The following is a 20,039-nucleotide window of genomic DNA, read 5'->3' as shown; positions in this document are numbered from 1 at the left end:
CTGGTACTAGTACAGCCACCGGTAGCTTACGGTATAATCCGGTGGTCACCTGCAATGCGGGTTTCCAGTTTCCACCACACAAGTCTGGCATTACTCTGTCCGTTTCTTCTTCTCAACCTCCGAAAATATTCAATCTTGTTGACAAAAATTGAAATTTGTAAATATAGCAGAAGAATTCAATGGATAACTTGACGATGCCTTGCATTTCGACAACAAAACTTGCTGTAAATATTCCCCAAAAATATGACATTTTATCTGAATTCTCATCCAAATCCGTCCAACCGACACTGCCTTTTACCAAAAAGGGATTTGCCAGATCCACAGACGCTCATTTAAACCACCTTTGTAGAAATGGACGTCTTACTGAAGCCATAACAGTTCTGGACTCGGTTGCCAAAAGAGGCTTGAAGGTAAGAGGGAACACCTATATTAACTTACTCCAATCATGCATTGATGCAAATGATATTCAACTTGGTCGAAAACTCCATGCCAATATTAATTTAGTGTCAGAAATAGACGTCTTTGTTGAGACCAAGCTAGTTAGCATGTATGCAAAATGCGGGCGTTTTAATGATGCGCGTAAGGTTTTTGATGCAATGCGTGAGAGGAATCTGTACACTTGGTCGGCGTTGATTGGGGCATGTTCGCGAGAGCAGAGATGGCGGGAAGTTGTCGAGCTATTCTTTTTTATGATAATCGATGGTGTGTTGCCTGATGATTTCTTGTTTCCAAAAATTTTGCAAGCTTGTGGAAATTATGGAGATTTTGAAACGGGAAAATTGATACATTGTTTAGTAATTAAATTGGGGATGGCCTGTGTTACGCGTGTTAGAAATTCGATCTTGGCCGTGTACATAAAATGTGGAGAAATGAGTTGGGCGAGGAGGTTTTTTAAAGGCATGGAAGAGAGGGATAATGTGGCTTGGAATTCAATGATATCGGGATACTACCAAATTGGTGACAATGAAGCTGCTCATAGGTTGTTTGATGAGATGTGTAAAGAGGGGATTGAACTGGGTCTTGTGACATGGAACATTTTGATTCGCAGCTACAACCAATTGGGGCAATGTGATGCTGCAATGGCACTGATGAAGAAGATGGAGAGTTTGGGTATTAGTCCTGATGTCTTTTCTTGGACTTGTATGATTTCAGGATTTGCCCAAAATGGGAGGACAAGTGATGCATTGAATTTGTTTAAGGAGATGTCTTTTGTTGGGGTAAAGCCAAATGGGGTTACTGTTACAAGTGCAATTTCTGCTTGTACAAATTCAAAAGCATTAGAAATTGGGTTGCAGTTACATTGTGTTGCGGTTAAGATGGGCTTCATTGATGATCTACTGGTTGGGAATTCACTCATTGGCATGTATTCCAAATGTGGGAAGTTAGAGGATGCTGAGCGATTGTTTGATATGATCAATGAGAAAGATATATACACGTTGAACTCAATGATTGGAGGATATTGTCAAGCAGGCTACTGCGGCAGGGCCTATGAACTCTTCATGAAAATGCAGAAATCAGATATTCCACCTGATGTTATTACATGGAATGCGATGATCTCAGGATATATACAAAATGGAAATGAGGATGAAGCCATTGATCTCTTTCAAAGAATGGAGAGGGATGGGAAAGTTAAGAGGAACACAGCATCATGGAACTCACTTATTTCTGGCTACCAGCAACTAGGCCAGAAGAATAATGCATTGGGAGTATTTAGAAAAATGCAGACTTACTGTTTTATTCCAAATTTCGTTACCATCTTGAGTGTCTTGCCTACTTGTGCATATTTAGTAGCTGCAAACAAGGTGAAGGAGATCCACAGTTGTGTATTACGCAGAGATTTAGATTATTCACTCCCTGTTATGAATTCACTTATGGAAACTTATGCCAAGTCAGGGAATGTTGTATACTCAAGAACTCTATTTGATGGAATACCACATAAAGATATGATCACCTGGAATTCAATGATTTCTGGTTACATTTTACACGGATTTGGGGGTGCTGCACTTGATCTCTTTGATCAAAGTAGAAAATTGGGATTTGAACCAAATAGAGGTACTTTTGTAAGTGTTATCCTTGCGCACAGTCTTGCTGGAATGGTGGACAAGGGGAAAAAGGTTTTCTCTAGCATCACTGAAGACTATCAAATTATACCAATGTTGGAGCATTATTCAGCTATGGTGGATTTATATGGTCGTGCAGGTATGCTCAGGGAAGCAATGGAGTTCATAGAAGATATGCCCATAAATCCTGACTCCTCTATTTGGGAGGCATTACTAACTGCCTGCAGGATTCATGGGAATATTGACTTAGCTGTATATGCTTTGGAACGTTTGCTTGAATTGGAACCTGGAAATATTTTGACTCAGCAGTTAATTTTGAAGACTTATGCTATATGTGGGAATCCTCAGGATGCTTTGAATGTGAGAAAGCTTGAAAATGAGAACATGTTAAGAAAATCTCTGGGACAGAGCTGGATTGAAATTAAAAATATGGTGTATACGTTTGTCACAGGTGATCAGTCTAAACCGTACTCAGATCTTTTGTATTCTTGGTTGCAAAAGATACCAGAAAACATAAAGACACACCATTCTAGCAATCGATTGTGCATTGAGGAAGAAGAGAAGGAAGAAATCAGTGGTGTCCACAGTGAAAAACTTGCATTAGCTTTTGCTTTAGTTAGTTCATCCCCAGTACCTCAGAGAATCAGGATTGTGAAAAACATTAGGATGTGTGGAGATTGCCATGAAACAGCTAAATATGTCTCTATGACATACGGGTGTGAAATATATTTGAGTGACTCAAAGTGCTTTCACCATTTTAAAAATGGTCATTGTTCTTGTGGCAATTATTGGTAGAGTAGAATTTATGAAACTGGCATAGATCAATTTCAGTGATGAGTAGTTTATTTGCATATCAGAATACCACACAAGCTGCCATTAATATTGCATCTAGCTATGGTGAGCAGGCAAATTTCCTTGTAAGATTATTTCTATGTTTTTATTCCTTGATCATGCACTGAATGACTTTATTTAAGAGATCGTTATATTCTACATTTTAGCAAATAAGTGGGTATGCCAACTACAGTGGTGATGTGGTTGACAGTGAGTCTTCAATACAAGCCAAGGTTAATTTATTGGCAGGAATACCATTCTGTAAATTTTTTTTACCTGTTAAACTTTTGTATGTGTAACAAAATTACAAAAAGAAGGACAAGATGTCCTCAAGCAAAAAAGAAAAAAGGGATCACGACAGACCAGACTTCTATATTAAAGTAGGACATTCTAAAAATGGTAAAGGACTTCCCAATTTTGTACAATTTATAATCCTCCTTTAATTGTTTATACTATTTTTTCTTACAATTGATTTGGTTCACTTGTTAGATTAGCATCAATCTCCTATTTTATCATCTAGTTATTATATATTGCAGGTGAAAATGGACTTCATAGTCCAGGCCCAAAATTTGAGGTAAATCGGGTTCTTTGTGGAACTGGCTATTGTGGAAAGATAAAATTCGGCCTCCTGCTATAAACTGCATTACTTTGACTATGACAGTGACTATTAGCAGTTGAGACTATTAGCAGAGACTATTAGCAAGGGTAGGATGGTAGCCTAATCAATAGGCTAAACAGAGACTATTAGCGGTGTCATGGTTCTGGAGAGTGAACTTTGAAGTTTCAGACTGCGTGAATTTCTAGGAGATGCTTATGGAATCCAAATTGACTATGACAGTGATTTGGGGCAAATCATTGTTCAAATATATATCTTGATTCACTTAGTAGCTAGGAAGTTTAGTTGGGTATTTGGTGATAGGCTTGGAACAATGGAATTTCAAGTGGAAAGTGGTAGTCAGCTATCTTCTGTTTTCAAGAGAAGATGCTTTTGGAAGGTCCATATTAGCTGGCAGCTCTAAACAACGTGTGTGAGCTTTACCTTGCCATTAGAAAATTTTCAAGAAGTTGTAGCATAAAATAGAGTACAATAAAAATATTAGAGTTTAATCTCCATAGGATAATAAGAGCTTTGTCAACTTGAAATATCTCCCTCGGTAAAGTTCAGGGATGGCCTAAATCTAATCTTGATTTATGCTTGAACCAAGGACAGTGGTGCATTGCTTGCAAGAAAAGCCAAATGTGCACGAAGCAGCTATGTTCCATGTGAGTCAATTGACTTTGATTAGACCAAACCAACCCAGAGAGGAACGAGCCCACAAGGTCACCTCCAAATGTTGTAGATGAACCTACTAAAGCAGTTGAGTAGAATACTATTTAGTCAATTAGAAGGGCCAACCTGAGAGCGAAGCAAGCCTGGAACAGGCTGCTGAAACTTATGATTTGAAGTATACGGAGAAACCTAATTTGGATGGCAGACAAGGTCCTAGTGTCTGACGGGGACATGTATGTTTTGAAGCTTCTGTTATGATTCGATTTATTCATATAATCCAATATATAGGTGCAAAAATGAAATGTCTTTACTAGAAATCTTTTACTTGGCAACCTAGATTTTTATGTTAAATAGCTTGAAATATCAAAAATTGGATTGCAAAGGTCAGCCACTAGCATTTTTTAATACAAAAAATGTGGTTGATTCTGTGAAGAGGGGAAAAACTTATTCATCATAAGAATTTAGGCAAAGTGAAGGAGAGATTCAAATAAAGGATTTGTAGTAATCACAAGTGCATAGAATTTTTCTGTAAAGATATAAAGTACATAAAAAAATGTTCTCCAGGTGACATGATTCTCTTCCATTGCTTTCCCTTGGTAGTGGAAAACAGAATCAGCTGCTTCTACAGATTTCTGAAAACCATACTATAGTTAATTCCACACAAGATATCACATTGTCTTAATAAATGCATGTCAGGTGTTCCTCATTAACTCATTCTAACATTCTACCAATTCCTCAAGCTTGTTCTCTTCCCCATATCTTTCTGAGTCTTATTTCAATATTAGAAAGCAAATGGTAAATACAGTACTGTTTGTTGTTGATATTATTATTTTGATAGAGCTTTATTAATATATGACAAATCACTTGGATGATTTTGGCACAGAGTTTGGAGGAAGGTGAGAAGAAACCGTTAGCAGTTGCACCATGGGGAGGTCAAAACGGTGTTTGTTGGGACGATGGAGTTTATACTACAGTGAGGCAGCTGGTGATAGCTCATGGTACTGGCATTGAGTCCATCCAGATTGAATATGATAAGAAAGGGAGCCCGGTTTGGTCAAAAAAACATGGAGGAAACACAGGCAGTAAGTTAGACAAGGTCAGTCTATGCTCACCCTGAGCTTGATTTGAATAAGTTTCTCTCTCTGAAGTCAACATATGAAACATGAAGAAGAACTAAATTATAAACACTAAATTCCTGAAACTACAATTTCAATAATATATGTACAGGTTAAGCTTGATTACCCAGATGAATTCCTAACTTCAGTCCATGGATACTACGGTACCATTAATGATTGGGGAACAGTATATGTCAGATCTTTAACTTTCCAAAGTAACAGGAAAACATATGGACCGTTTGGTATTGAGCAGGGAACATATTTTTCATTGCCAATGACTGGAGGCAAAATTGTTGGGTTCCACGGCAGGAGTAGTTGGTATTTGGATGCCATTGGAATTTATCTAAAGCCTCTTCTGAAAAGAAATTCCTCCAAAACTATTGTTCATTCACAAAGTTATCTTCCTAATGGATCTGAGAAAGTTGGCTACTCATTAGTACAAGGGAGCGTGGGGGAAAGCTATGACATAGTTCTTGCTGTAAAGCAAAAGGATTCTTATGGTACCAATCACCAACCAACCATCCTCTCACAGCAGAGTTCTAGTACTTCTCAAGACTCCTCCAGTGATGATGATAACAAAACCAAACATAGTAAGGTGAAACTTTCTACTTTTTTAATTATTTTATCGTGAAAGATATGATATATTTCATGATTGTTTCTTGCTGTAACAGATCGTGAGTTTTAAAAAATGATTTCTGTTTCAGAAGCGTAGTATGGACAAACTTCCCATTAAAGTGGATGGTATATTGTCATATGGACCCTGGGGTGGCAGTGGTGGATCAACGTTTGATGATGGTACTTTTTCAGGCATTAGACAAATCAATATATCTCGCAATGTAGGAATCGTTTCAATAAGAGTTTGTTATGATCATGATGGGCAAGCTGTCTGGGGAAGCAAACACGGTGGTACAGGAGGATTTAGAAATGACAGGGTGACTTAAACTTATGTTTTATCTCCTTTATTAACAGAGTTGACATTCTTAATTTGAATATTGACATGATGAGGGTTCACTTACATTCTGTACTTTTTTTGGTGCACAATGGCAGGTGATCTTTGATTATCCCTATGAAATACTAACACATATGACAGGAACCTATGGGCCCTTGATGTACATGGGACCAAATGTCGTTAAGTCGCTTACCTTTCACACGACCAAAGGGAAGCATGGACCATTCGGAGAAGAACAGGGACTTTCATTCACCCACAAAGTGAATGAAGGCAAAATTATTGGATTCCATGGAAAAGAGGGTTTATTCTTGGATGCTATTGGTGTACATGTAACGGAAGGACAAATAACTCCACAGTCACATCCTGTTTCTAACGCAATCCACCAAAGCATAGGACGTATAGCTGAGATTGATAATCCTCAATGGTCTAACAAACTTCTAGTCGCAAAGCAAGGACAAACTGAAGAGGTAAACAAAATGATCATGTGAAATTTTCTATCAGCACATGTGCCATAACATAAAAAGAAAAACGTGTATATTGATACTCAGGTTGCGTACGCGGTGATAAAAGAACCGTCTCCATTCGGACCAGGTCCTTGGGGTGGAGACGGAGGGAGGCCATGGGACGATGGAGTATTTTCTGGGATTAAGCAAATATTTGTGACTAGGGCAGAAGCTATTCAGTCCATACAAATCGAGTATGATCGAAATGGACAATCTCTCTGGTCTATAAAACATGGAGGAAGTGGAGGCGCTTTCACACATCGGGTACTAAGTTAACCACATTTCTAAATCAATTATGTCTTCCTTGTATTCTTGAATGGGGTCTGATTAAGTATGATAATCTTGTTTCAGATAAAGTTGGAGTACCCTCATGAAGTGCTGAATTGCTTGTCTGGGTACTATGGTCCAGTGAGTACAGATAATAAATCAAAAGTGATAAAGTCATTAACATTTTATACAAGTAGAGGGAAGTATGGTCCATTTGGAGAGGAAGTTGGAACGTATTTCACTTCAACAACAACTCAGGGAAAGGTGGTTGGTTTCCATGGAAGGAGCAGCTACTACTTGGATGCCATTGGAGTCCACGTGCAACATTGGCTTGAAAATAATCAAAAAACCATCCGATCTTTCTTCAAGTTTTTGAATTAAACCTATGTTTGTCATATGAACAATATTATGTATATTTAATTTTGAGTATTTAATTGAGTATTTATATAATGTGTTATCATATGATTAAATATTTTTTTTTTAAATTTAAAATTACACAATCATCTAATGATATATTATTTGATACTTAATTGAATGTTATTTTATTGATAATTATATATATTTACTTAATATAGTAATAAGTGTTCAATCTTATCCTTGTTGTAGGTTATCTTTTAATCACATGTTACATAATTAATGTAAAATAAGTCATTTTAAATTCTTATTTCCATGTTAATCAATTGAAAGTTTTAATGTTGTTTTTCTATTCTTAATCAAGGAACTTACATTTTGGAGGCGAATTTGTGCCAAAACATGAGTAAGCTCGAGCTTGATTCAAATAAATAGTACGCGAGCAAATTATATCTAAGTGTTAATATAGAAGATATCCATAAACATCTTCCCATACACTTTATTCATACGCTTTTATGCCTGCCGAAACTAATCAATGAGATAATTGAATTTCTTTCTTGGACAAAACCAAGAAAAACACAACCCGTCCTTTCAATCCATGCTTCACTTGTAGACTTCAAATTCTAGGTATTAAACAGAAGACTTGTATGAAAATAAGGAGGATGGATCCGAGCCAAGCTAAGCTGGCTTGAACAAGCCAAACTCGGGTTGAAGTGGCCCCACCTAGAGTTCGAGTTGCAAAATGTGCAGGATTGTATGAATCAATGACTTGTGTAGTCTCTACTATATCGTTGGGACTCATTGACACCAAAATGCAAATTCATTCAGTCGTGTCAAGAGAGGGGCTATAGAGACCGTCACTTCTGACAAATGTATTACTACAAGTAAAAGAAAAATAAAATAGCAAGTAACAGAACCCACTCAGAGGATGATTAGCATTTATTTAAATCATCCTCTGCTTCAAGTTGCTTCCCAAATTTCTTCAATGCCAGAGAATATACAGTTTTCCTTCTCACTGATGTTCCTTCAGCCACCAATTTGACAGCCTATAGACATGTAAAAACTCGTCACAAAGAACTACTAGTAACGTCCTTAGAACGGATTATGATTATTTAGAAACAACACACAGAAATTAAGCACACAATCAAATACTGGGAAATTATTAACAATAAAAGCAGAAAATAACATTATTGATGATAGCCTACATTGATTTGATTAAAATATCTAAAACTAGAACAGACAATGTTTTTATTGCTATCCTAAAGAAGTGTGTTTTTATAGTGACAAACCCTCCTGCTGACCTCTCCAAAAGAAGTGTACGTAATGTATTTCCAATCGTTCAATCAAGAATAAATCAAACTAGCCTCATAGGTGAAATGGTCTAAATCACAGCATATTCTCTGATGCATCTTAAGAGCGTTATAAGAAATATTTACATCAGCATGAAAGGTCTACAAAAGAGAAATTCATATGTTCAAACCTGAATGTGAACAAGATTAAAATGGTAATTACCATAGAAAGATTGTGCCCACTGGAGATCAATTCTCTCAACTCATTCTCAAGCTGATCCTCTGATGGAGCTTCAACTGCACAAATTGCCTTGCCTTCAACTAAGAGTGTAATTTCTCCTTTTGGTTGTTGAGTTGAGAATGCATCTTTGGCTTCCCCTAAGGTGCCCCGCCAGAACTAATCAAGCAAGAACCTCCTTCATTAGTCAATCAAAGATCATTGATTAAAATCCACAATGTGAATTGATGCCATTTTGATGTTGTTTGCCAAAGATGGCAATATGTCATGCTACACTATTATGGGTGTGCTCCTTGAATTTGCTAAAAAAAATTATGAATATAGGTAAAATCATTACATTGATAAGGAAAAGCAATTTACATAAAGTGACAGTTCGAAATTCTGCTTCCAGTTTAATTGGCAATTTCCAATTAAATTGACCACTTTGAATTCATTTACCATATAAATATTGGGTAAGTTAAATATCAACTTAAGAATGCTTGATCAAAAGAAGAATGATCGCTCTCAAGGCAATTCCAACTAGCACAGGATATCATATGCCTCTTCATTTTTAGATGATTTCTATTGGAAACTGTTTGCAGTAAGGTGCAAGGCTGGATCCAAGCTGAGCTGACTTGATCTCAACTAATGTTCGACTTGAACAAGCTGAACTCGAGTTGGGAGTTCGAGTCAGCTCAAATCTAGCTAGCTGCTAGAAAGTTGTTGGCATATGCATCTTCTCCAACAATTCTATTTTTCAACTCTAACAACCCTTCTTTTCCTGCGGTTTCCTCAATGACCCTATTGCCAACTTGAGTTCGAGCTAGACTTTTTGAATCCAAGTTGGCACCCATTCAAGCCGGGCTCAGCTCAACTTAAATCCATCCCCAGTAGAGTGACAAAATAATACTTGTTTACTTATCCTAAATACCCATGAAAACAACTTGGATCATTCAAATCAGTAGAAAATATCCATACAACCATAATCCATAGATTAAAGCCACAAACAACAATAATTTAATAACTTATAGATATAATTTATCGAATTTCTTTAGTAGGGAAGAACAAACCATTATAGCAATAAATTGTACAAATGGCCAAAGAAGTAAAAACAACAGGAGGCAAGGAGTAACAAAATGTACAATCTACCTGTTCATGGATCTTTGTTATTTCCCGAGCTATGACACACCGTCTGCAATTCAATGATATCAACAGTCATTTATCTCTTATTTAGAACAGGAACTGGAGTACATATCTTCACATAGTAGCATTCTGTATCAATTATAACTTTGATGATCCTCTTTACACTCAAAACTTTAATAGAAGTAAATTTACAAAAAGAATTCAAATATTACATCCATCTCTATAAAGTTAAAGATATTAGAACTGCAACTATAGAACTAATAGAAATGTATCCACGTTCGAGAAGTAGTTTACAATAGATTTACTCAGCCAACTAAGGACCTAGAACCACTTACTAAAAGATGAACTCATTCAACGGGAAAACAAGATTACAAGGACAGTTCAGTCTATTCTTTCCTCCTCTTTTGTCACTTTTACTTTTTATTTTCCATTCTTTCAAGAATAACCACTGATTTTGATTTTGACCAATGACGTGACGATATTTGCAAAACTGAGCATGAACTCCAAAAATTGTCATTGAAGACATACTCATGGATGCTAGAAGCCACCGTAAATGTGTTTGACTTTAAATTTCAATTCAACACTAAAAATTGTGGGTCATATAGAAGAAAATAAAATCTCACACAATCATGTTAAAATATCAGTGGTTTAAATACCAAGAATAACATCCCAAATTAACAGCATAAAACTACACAAAATCAATTTGGTGGACAACTTATTTACCGCAAGTAACCAAAAATTGAGGATGTTTCTTCAAGAAATTGACAAAGCTTGTGAGGAGGAACATAAAATATTTGGGTTTTCGGTTCACTGGCAGAAACCATAAGTCTCTCTCTCCTTGATCCAGTATGTTTAGGAAGAAAACCAACTGCATCAATAAAAGTAATATTAGTCCCATAATCTGAAAGCTTTTGACACTGCATCCTGCTTGGAGCGGTTCAATGTTCAAACCACTACATTACCAAAGGTAAACTCATTGGTGGCCAAGCCTGAAGCAGATAGGGCAGCTACAAATGCAGAAGGCCCAGGAATAGGAAAAACAGGAATACTCTGATCCACACATAACTTTGCCTGCATCGAGATTCCAAATAACTAAAGGTTACCTTTGTTTTTATAACCGAGAATCACTTTCAAAAGTCTTTAATGACAGGGACAATGTCCAGAAAATAAACACAGAAGAATACAGTTAAGCAATTACACTTCTATTACAGAACATCTTGGGTAGTTATTAATACATCCTCCAGGAACTTGTTTTATTGTGAAATTTAAATTATCTAAGGCAACAATCCACATCCAAAATTGCACTCCCTTCCATTCCCCTAGTATGTCATACAAAGTTTAAATAGTCGTTCCAAACACAATTTAAAGGCAGGCTGCATTTGATACTTTTATAAATCTATCAGGCAATAGCTTACATGTGATGATTATAGATCGCTGATCTACTAGCAGAAATGAAATAATATAAATTCTTTCTTTCGCTAAACAAAACATGGATGCAGAATTGATAGAATACAACTCACCAATTCTGTACCAGGATCACTAATGCCAGGTGTCCCGGCATCACTGATCAGTGCCACAATTTCACCCTGTTTCAACCTTTTCAACACTGTTTGTTCTCTTTGTGACTCGTTAAACTTGTGATAACTCAGCTGAAAATCTAAAGCTTACAATTAGTATTAATGAAAGATGCATTGAAATGTGTTGATGTAAAAAATCTCACATCAAAAAAGCTGAAGGTCAATATAAACCCCTTTTCTCCCTCACCCTCACGAGGCGTCTATTATGACAAAACCATGAGGCCAATGAATGCCAAAAGGGACAATACCTCATGACTTTGAGTAGCCTGTTATATGCAGACATCAACAAAATGCAACAAAGACACATAACATGATTGTTTAAAATACTTTACCAGCGGAGTTCTAATATTGTAATGCTGAAGTAACTTTCCAGAATGCCTCGTGTCTTCTGAAAGTATCACATTAGCAGACTTTAAGACACGGAGAGCTCTGCAATGGTAAGACTAATGATGGTTAAAGGGCTAATTTTCTACTAAAAGAAAACAGAAAAATAAATAAATAAATAAAAAGAGAAATACCGTAAGGTGATATCTTCAAGGTTTCCAATTGGTGTTGCAACTAGATACAATCCAGGTTCTAGAGGCCCCTACATGATCAGAATAAAACCTAAAAAATTCTTTCAAATTGTTAATAATCATCTCTCTGTTCCTCGTTAGACGGTCAATTCACCTCCTTAACAAATGGAAGCACTTAGTAATGAAATAAAATTAAAGCAGTTAAAAGATGAGATTCCTTACGCGTTTCGACGATTGTTCGTCGATTAAGTCTGAGAATTCGGAGGAAGTTTCTGAGTGTGAGGTGGAAGTGGAATACAAGGAGAGGCTACAAGGTTTAGGATAAAAAGAGACTGATTTTACAAATACGAGTTCAGCTTCAGTATGAAAAATAGGAGGCCTGCTCCGCCATGGAAAAGCAGTTGTCACAAGTGAACTCGCCGTTGAAGGTAGTCTTCGTATCAGCAGCATTTGGACAACGTGAATACACAATAGTTGTGAAAGGAAGCAGTAGAATGTCATTATCAATCCTCAACGCCCGGCCTCTCACGTTTCCAAGTTGCAATAGCCGAGCCTCCTTAGAGCGACGTCGTTTTAATAGTTATAGGAGTATAGCCCAATGTTTTGATAACGGGACCGGGCCTCAAAGTATAAGAAGACTTCTGTCCTTCCAAACTTTTTTTAATTTAAAATAGATTTGACTTTTAAATTTTTTTATTGAATTAATCAAATTTTAAAATTTTTAATTAAATGAATTAAACTTTTGAAAGTACCGAACAATTTACATTACTTCTAAAATAAAACAAAATTACAATTTTTAATACGTTTACAAGTATTTTAGTCTAAATTAAAATGAACCTTCTACAAACCAGAGTCTCTACCCATAACAGTCATAAGGGATACCTTTCCACAACCCACACAACAACCGCCACCTTACACGACCACCTCCCACACCATCACCGACAGAATTTGTCCTCTCCAATTATCACGTTTTGTTGTCGTGCCATTGAAAAGTTTGAAGAAAAATTTGAGATTTAGATCGATTATTGAAATCTTAGATCCCTATTGCCAAAACCTTAAATCTCATCGATTCAATCCGAGAATGAGGAACAACAACCTCAGTTCCAATGTTTTACACAGTAGTCACAAGTGAGAAAAAAGACAAAAGACATGAACATAATCTTAATATGTGCAACCTGTTATGGGAGGCCACCACATTCAATATAAAATCATCCACAAAGTACATACAAAGCAAGTTCAACATTGAAAGAGAGGACAGGCTTTCTGGAAGAGACAACTGCAATCTCTTTCCCACTGTCTCCTATTAATATAAAACAAACGCCTCTTTTTTATACACAGGTTACAGGTAATATTTACTTAGTTACACCATTACACTTTATCGTCATGGAACCACCATCTTGTCTCCTTGGGAGATCTTCCATTCCTACAGTTCTTCACATACCGGTCGTTATCTGTTGGGCGTTGCTGCAAATTGACAACGTGCAAGTGATGCTCATTAGACGCGTTGATTAATAAATTGAAAGGACAGAAAGATGACAACAAAGACAGATCAGAAGTTAACTCAAACCTTCACAGTTGAGCTTGACAGCATGGAGAGAATGCTGATACATACAGAACTAACAGTCATGGCTGGAGACCAGGAATCATAAAGAATATCTGCAATGAAAAATGACACAGAATGTTCAAGATACAAGAAAATTGACCACTTAAACTAGCTTAAAGAAGGAATCAAATAAATAATGGAAATTCTGTAGTTTTAGAATCTTTTTCTACATCTTTTAAAAACACAAATTGCCAGTTTATTTAAATTAATCATTCTTAAACTATACGCTGTAGCAAAAGTTTTACATAATGTCACATATCTACCACAACTAGCAAAGTCACTTTAGTTGTGCCTAAGATACATTAGATAGAAACAAATTAAAATCGCTAGGACCACATATTTGCTCTTAGGAGACAAACAGCTTACAATTAGAGGACAATTGGGGCATGAAAAGAAGTAAATGGGATTGGGTGCAGAAATGGGACGACCACTTACAAAAGAGGGCCAAGTGGCTTAAGGGAGGAAGGAGGAATACTGAAAAAGGGGAAGAGGCAAGGAAAAAAAGAGAAAGATCGATGTTAAAATTGGTGGGCAGTTTCAAGCCTTCAACTGACTAAGGAGAGAAGTTTAGCCTCTAGAAAACTCATTAACCTTGGGAGAGAAATCGGCCCCTCGAATAGTCGGATTATGGAGTGTTTTGTTATCTCTGTTTTGTAAATCATTGTTCATCACAAAATCAATTAACAAACAATATCAATTACTGCTATTTCCCACAGTTCATTGTCGCTTGCTCTATTTGTATAGGTTGTGGACTTGAAATTTGTTGGGATTTCTAACATATTTTCATTGAAATAGAAAAGGAATTCACGTTACCTTAGCTAAATCACAAAACATAAATGACTAATCGTTGCTTAGCTTCATTGATGTTACAAGCAATTAGGTAGTAGTTCAAAGGATACAATTAACACAGAATACAGTCATCATGCACCAGATCTTATTCAAAACAATGTTTTACATTAACATAAGCAGCAAGCACTTAAAGATGATAAACATTCACATCTCAGAATGGAACATCAGATGATCAAAACATGAAAATCTTAAAGTACTTCACAGCAAAATGCTTGAATGGCCTATAAGGTTGATCACTAACAACAATTTATTGCACCGATTATGTATCGTGTGAAAACTAACTTTCAATGAATAGACCAAACAACTCATGTATATTAAACAACAAACCTGTTTAGAAGTGTTCATAGCAACAGACAGCAGAAATCTACCTTCCGCACACTATAAAAGCATGTCCAGTTTTTCAAAAGAAAGAACACTTGAGTGCAGAAGTGAAACGATAAACAGAAAGATGTGATGCTTAAAACAATTATCATATGAAAGTTACAAAAACTGCAAATTCTGATCCAATTTATCGTAACCAAGTAGTTAACATGTTGGTTATTCATATTCTAAAACACGGAAAAAGTATAAAATCCAACATACACCTCATCACTTAAATTTTGAAATACAAGCAACTTACACATGATCTTAATTGGAGACCACAAATTCCTACAAGACAGACTCTCTAAATACAGGATTGCCTCACCTTTTGAAAATTATAACAAAAAACAATGGATAGATAACAAAAATAGGAAGACACTTCAGATGATCCTCTAAAGAAGGCAACACAAACTTTAAAAAAAGTGGAAACAACATAACCAAACCCAAGTAGTCTGTCAAAGCCTCACGTATTCACTGAGCCCATTAGCACAACAAATTGTCTTTACAAATGACTACACCACAATCACCATTATAACATTCACAGGTAACCTAGCAGCAAATGTTTGATAAATTGAGCAAAATAATTGCCAATTTTTAAATCATTTGGAAAATTACAATCTAGTTCTAATAAGTTACAAGTCATGCAAAACCAATGCAACCAAAAAAAGGAAACCAAAATGAAGAGAAAGCAGTACCTAAACAAATATGCCCATTGCTATAAATATGGGGATGCAGAGGCGCTGGGTGCAGAAAAATCACCTGCCCAAACAATACAAGAAAGTAAAACTGTATTATCGCTGTCCAAAACACTACAAAACAACACTTCCAGGAAAACTATTCAAAATGAAAATCTACAATCAAACTTCTTCACAACCAAAAAGGTTATCCACCTGAGGTGCTTCCATAGGATAATGCTCAGGAAAATCCACCTGAAGCTGATACGTTTCATTGGCATACAGGGTCCCTGGGGCTCCGTTGACTTCGATCACCCATCTTTACAAAGACGTAAATAACAGATTTAAAATCAGAACCAATAATCAAACCGGTTCAACAATCACAAATCAGTGAAAAGGAGTAAGAACAAAAAAAGAAACCTTTGAAGATTATCAGTGACTTTGTGTTTAAACCCTGCTGGAGGATTGACCTGCCACTCCACAAGTTCTTTTTGCAGTCTATTACATGCGATCTTGCTTAAAGCCTACGGAAATTACAAAGTCAAATAAATAATAACACAAATCAAAAACCACGAAAACATAGAAATCAAAATTATGATCAAGTAAGCACATATACAGCATGTGTACATTGATTTATCAAGAGAACAAAAAAGACCTTGCGTGAAGGAGCAGAGGAGCTGGTCATGGCTTCTACGACAAGAGAAGAGGGAGAGGGACGGAACCGTCTAGCTTTTTCCGTGTGGTACTTCTATTGTAAAGCAGCAAATCTAGAATTATGATTGGTAAAAGGGAAAGGAAAATATAAAAATAATAAATCGGACGACCTAGATGTGTTTTTAGTCTATCTTGCTTTAAAAAAAAAAATCACAAAAAGATAAAAAAGTCTATTTGTGTAATTCAATGTAGACAGAGCAATCCGCCGTTTCAGATCGAATTGAATGTGATCCGTCATATAATTGTATTCACGGTTGTCGCATTAAGGTCCGTCAAAGAAGTCCAAAGATTTATTCCCCGAACAAGTTTAAATGTATTTCCAAAGTCATACCTAAACATGTTAATTAGATCAAATTGAATAGAGACCCAATACACAACCTAGTCTAACACACTACAGTATCAGACCAAGCTTTCTCATATCATACTTTTTTTTGTGCTTCGTATTTGGCCTCTATTCAACATGGGCCTATTGGGCTAGGATTCGAGCTTTAATATTAAGCTTATAGATTGCCCAGTCAGATCTGATACTGTTTAAAATTTTTTTTTAAAATTTTTGCTGGAAGCAAGACTTATACCTTGTGTATCCTTCTGCGTTGCGGCAGAAGCCTTGTTAGGCATAGGGAAGAGCAGAAGCCTTGGCCTTCATTTTTTTTTTTAATTAATTTATTTTTTTATATAAACCTATTCAATTTTTCTTCATTTTCACTTTTATTTATAAATCTCTCAATCTTAATTATTTCATTATATTTTCAATTTCATTTTCTCTCATCAATTATCTTTCAGAAAATATCTGAATTCATAAATAATAATTCTTTGTGTTTATAATTTTATTTTTATTTTAATTTTATCATTACAAAAAATTACAAATATATCAAGTATCAAATGAATTCAATCCATTTGAATATTATTATAGTATATATTTATTAATGTTTTATAATTTGAAAAATAATTTATGTTTAAAAATTTAAAACCTAGCTCGACCTGGCCCATTTAAGGCCCATTTTTATATGGGTTGGGTCTTTATATATTAATGGGTCGGCCCAAAAGCCCATTATTGTTTGGGCTTTGGACCTGGTCCAGCCAATTAGCCCAATGGGCCGAACCTGAACCAGCCTGGCTCGGTCCATCGACACCTCTAGTCATACCAATAAAATTTGAAAGTAAAAAATTTCATCAATTCATTTAAAATCTCAATTAATATTAAAGTTTAAATTGTTATTTAATAGAAAATTCAAAAAACTAAAATTTTATTATCTTTACTCTCCTCATTTTGGAAATCTCACAATTCTTCTCTTCAAAATTTGAAAAATAAATATATTTCCTCCTCGAGTTTGCAAATCTTTATCGAAGATGACAAAGTTTGTCGTCTCCGACCACTCGACTCTCTCTCTCTCTCTTCTGGCTTATCTCTCCCTATAGATTAAATCTCAAGCATCGAAGAACTTGATTTCCTCCAAAGAAGACGAAATCATCTTCATTGGAGTGTCTCTTCATCCGAGACAAAGATAATCATCAGAGGTCTCAGACAGCCATGTCGTCTTTATTTGAGATGAAGACAAAATCATCTTCATTAGAGATGAAGACACTCCAACAAAGATGATTTTCTCTTCGTCAGAGGAAATCGAGTTCTCTAATGCGTGAGATTTGATCAACAGGGAGAGAGAAGCCAAAAATGAGAGTCAACGCGGTCGAAGATGACCGTCTCTGATGATAGTTTCCAAACCCTAGGGGGAAATATAGATTTTTCAAATTTTGGATGGGGAAAATTGTGAGATTTTCAAATTGAGATGGACAAACGAATACAAATTTAGTTTGTTAAAATTTTTTATTAAATGATAATTTTACTCTTAACCCTAACTAAGATTTTAAATAGATGAGTGAGACTTTTAATTTTTTAAATCCTAATGTGACTTTGAAAATATACTTAAACTTGGATAACAAAATAGTCCTTTGGGCGTCAAAGAATATGTTATTCTAATTTGTAACATGATGCAACCTAGCCTTTGTAACGTTTAATGGGTTTTTCTGTGCGTGTGTGTGTATATATATATTTATTTATTTATTTTAAGGGCAAAAGAGTATTTTTTATTCAAGTTTTTGCTCAATCTAAAAAATACAATCGTGATCGATGAAAAATTTAACTATTTATCCATTCCTAAATTCCCATTAAATTTTTCATTAAAAATAAAGTTAAAATCAATATTTAATAATAATATTAAAAATATATTATTTTATTTTATTTTCTCCTGCAGATTTTAAAAATTAAAATTGAACTCACATATTTGAACTTTGAAAAGTGATTTTTTCCCTTTATATTTCTAATTTTTTCTTTACTCCTTCCTTCAGCCATCGGTGACCGATGCGATTGGTTGTTAGACGACAGGCATTGTTCAGAGCATTGTTCTTCATTAGACGATAAAACATCGTCTATTCTGGACGATGGAACGTCATCAAGTGAGGACAATGTTTATCGTCTAATCTAGATTACAATCGTCATTCTTGGATGACGGTCTTCATCTATAGGTCATCCTCTAAACTACTTCTTCTTGTTATTTTGTCTTTGGTTGACCTTTTATCAAAAAAAATGATTGAATTTTAGGAAAAAAAAAAGTGAATTTTTCAAACTAAAAAAAAATATATAATTTTAATATTATTAATAAAATATCGAATTTATCTCTTAATCTAAATAAAAAATTTGTAAATATATCTTGATAAATTAAAACTTAGATAAATATTTAATTTTTTTATTTATTATAAATATATATTTATCAATTTAACAAAATTTGGAAGGGTAATTATCCCTTTCTCTTTTTTTAATTTTTATTTTTTTCAGATTGTGACAGACAAGCCTGTGGGCCGAACCCTAAGGTCCGGTATGATCCGCACAACTAGCGATGATTAACGTTTGTAACCATGAAATTATTCTTCTTCTTGTTTTAAGATAAGATGACTTCATTTTGCATTTAGGGTACACCAACGTATGGACGAAATGCTTATTTGCTGACGACATGGTAAAACCCGCTCAACAATGTTAACGATGCATTGTAAATGGTTGAGATATATACCAATTACTGGCCATTAATGAATGAAGTTAGTATAAAATATTATATTATATAATCATATACCGATATTAATAAAAATAAAATTATATATAATATTTTTTATCATTTAATTAAATATTTAAATAATATATTATTAAAATAATTTTAAATTAAATATACAATCATATTATCAGATATGATATAATATTAATTATTCAAAACATGTCATGCACAAAGATTGTTATTTTTCTATAAAGTAAGGTTAAAGGAGTATTTTTCATCCAAGTTTTATATTAATTTTAAAAATAATTTATAATAAATAAAAAATTTAAATATTCACCTATAAGTTAATGATTATTATAATTTTCAGTCATAAGTAAGGATAAAATTATTATTTTATCACTAAACTCTAAATTTTTAAAAGTTAAATATTTTTTCTTTCAAATTTTAAAAACTAACGTTTTACCTAATTATCAAAGTTTAAAAAGTTTAGATTTTACCTCTAGGGTTTATTTAGCTTCTTGGCCATTAGCTGATGTTTTCCATCCATTTTTTAAATCTAACAACGAAGGACAGTCACCTAACCACGACGAAAGACGACAATTGTCATTGTCACGTCTGAACAACACTTTGTTGTCCTTCATTGCGTCTTCTTTCGTGGTAGTTGAATGGTTGTCCTTCGTCGCTGGATTTGGAAAATGGATGGAAAAC

The 20,039-nt window shown here is 34.9% G+C and overlaps 3 protein-coding genes across 7 annotated transcripts; 1 reads left to right on the top strand and 2 right to left on the bottom strand.

Annotated features, from left to right (window-relative positions):
* The first annotated feature begins 12 nt into the window (after positions 1–12).
* On the top strand, positions 13–7,450 carry LOC123202633 (jacalin-related lectin 3-like). Of its 5 annotated transcripts, none has more exons than XM_044618602.1 (7): positions 13–410; positions 5,045–5,257; positions 5,389–5,871; positions 5,981–6,208; positions 6,324–6,692; positions 6,774–6,992; positions 7,080–7,450. In XM_044618602.1, the coding sequence occupies exons 1-7, from the start codon at positions 180–182 to the stop codon at positions 7,374–7,376; spliced, it is 2,040 nt and encodes a 679-aa protein (XP_044474537.1). In that variant the 5' UTR covers positions 13–179; the 3' UTR covers positions 7,377–7,450. The 5 variants fall into 5 exon arrangements, with proteins under 5 accessions (XP_044474537.1, XP_044474541.1, XP_044474538.1 ...); XM_044618606.1 differs by having other exon boundaries at positions 13–2,066; XM_044618603.1 differs by lacking the exon at positions 13–410 and adding an exon at positions 2,757–2,977.
* Positions 7,451–8,147: 697 nt separating this feature from the next.
* On the bottom strand, positions 8,148–12,633 carry LOC123202632 (ribosomal RNA small subunit methyltransferase I). Its single transcript, XM_044618600.1, has 9 exons — positions 12,310–12,633; positions 12,091–12,158; positions 11,905–12,001; positions 11,516–11,644; positions 10,958–11,066; positions 10,719–10,863; positions 10,002–10,044; positions 8,859–9,032; positions 8,148–8,392 (listed from the first exon to the last, which is right to left on the bottom strand). The coding sequence occupies exons 1-9, from the start codon at positions 12,586–12,588 to the stop codon at positions 8,279–8,281; spliced, it is 1,158 nt and encodes a 385-aa protein (XP_044474535.1). The 5' UTR covers positions 12,589–12,633; the 3' UTR covers positions 8,148–8,278.
* A 610-nt stretch (positions 12,634–13,243) lies between these two features.
* Positions 13,244–16,435, bottom strand: LOC123202631 (probable ubiquitin-conjugating enzyme E2 16). Its single transcript, XM_044618599.1, has 6 exons — positions 16,229–16,435; positions 15,994–16,097; positions 15,790–15,892; positions 15,595–15,658; positions 13,655–13,743; positions 13,244–13,551 (listed from the first exon to the last, which is right to left on the bottom strand). The coding sequence occupies exons 1-6, from the start codon at positions 16,256–16,258 to the stop codon at positions 13,456–13,458; spliced, it is 486 nt and encodes a 161-aa protein (XP_044474534.1). The 5' UTR covers positions 16,259–16,435; the 3' UTR covers positions 13,244–13,455.
* Positions 16,436–20,039: the final 3,604 nt, after the last annotated feature.

The sequence above is a fragment of the Mangifera indica genome, chromosome 19 (assembly GCF_011075055.1).
Source record: "Mangifera indica cultivar Alphonso chromosome 19, CATAS_Mindica_2.1, whole genome shotgun sequence".
Lineage (NCBI taxonomy): Eukaryota > Viridiplantae > Streptophyta > Magnoliopsida > Sapindales > Anacardiaceae > Mangifera > Mangifera indica.
This window is presented reverse-complemented; position numbering and strand designations above follow the sequence as displayed.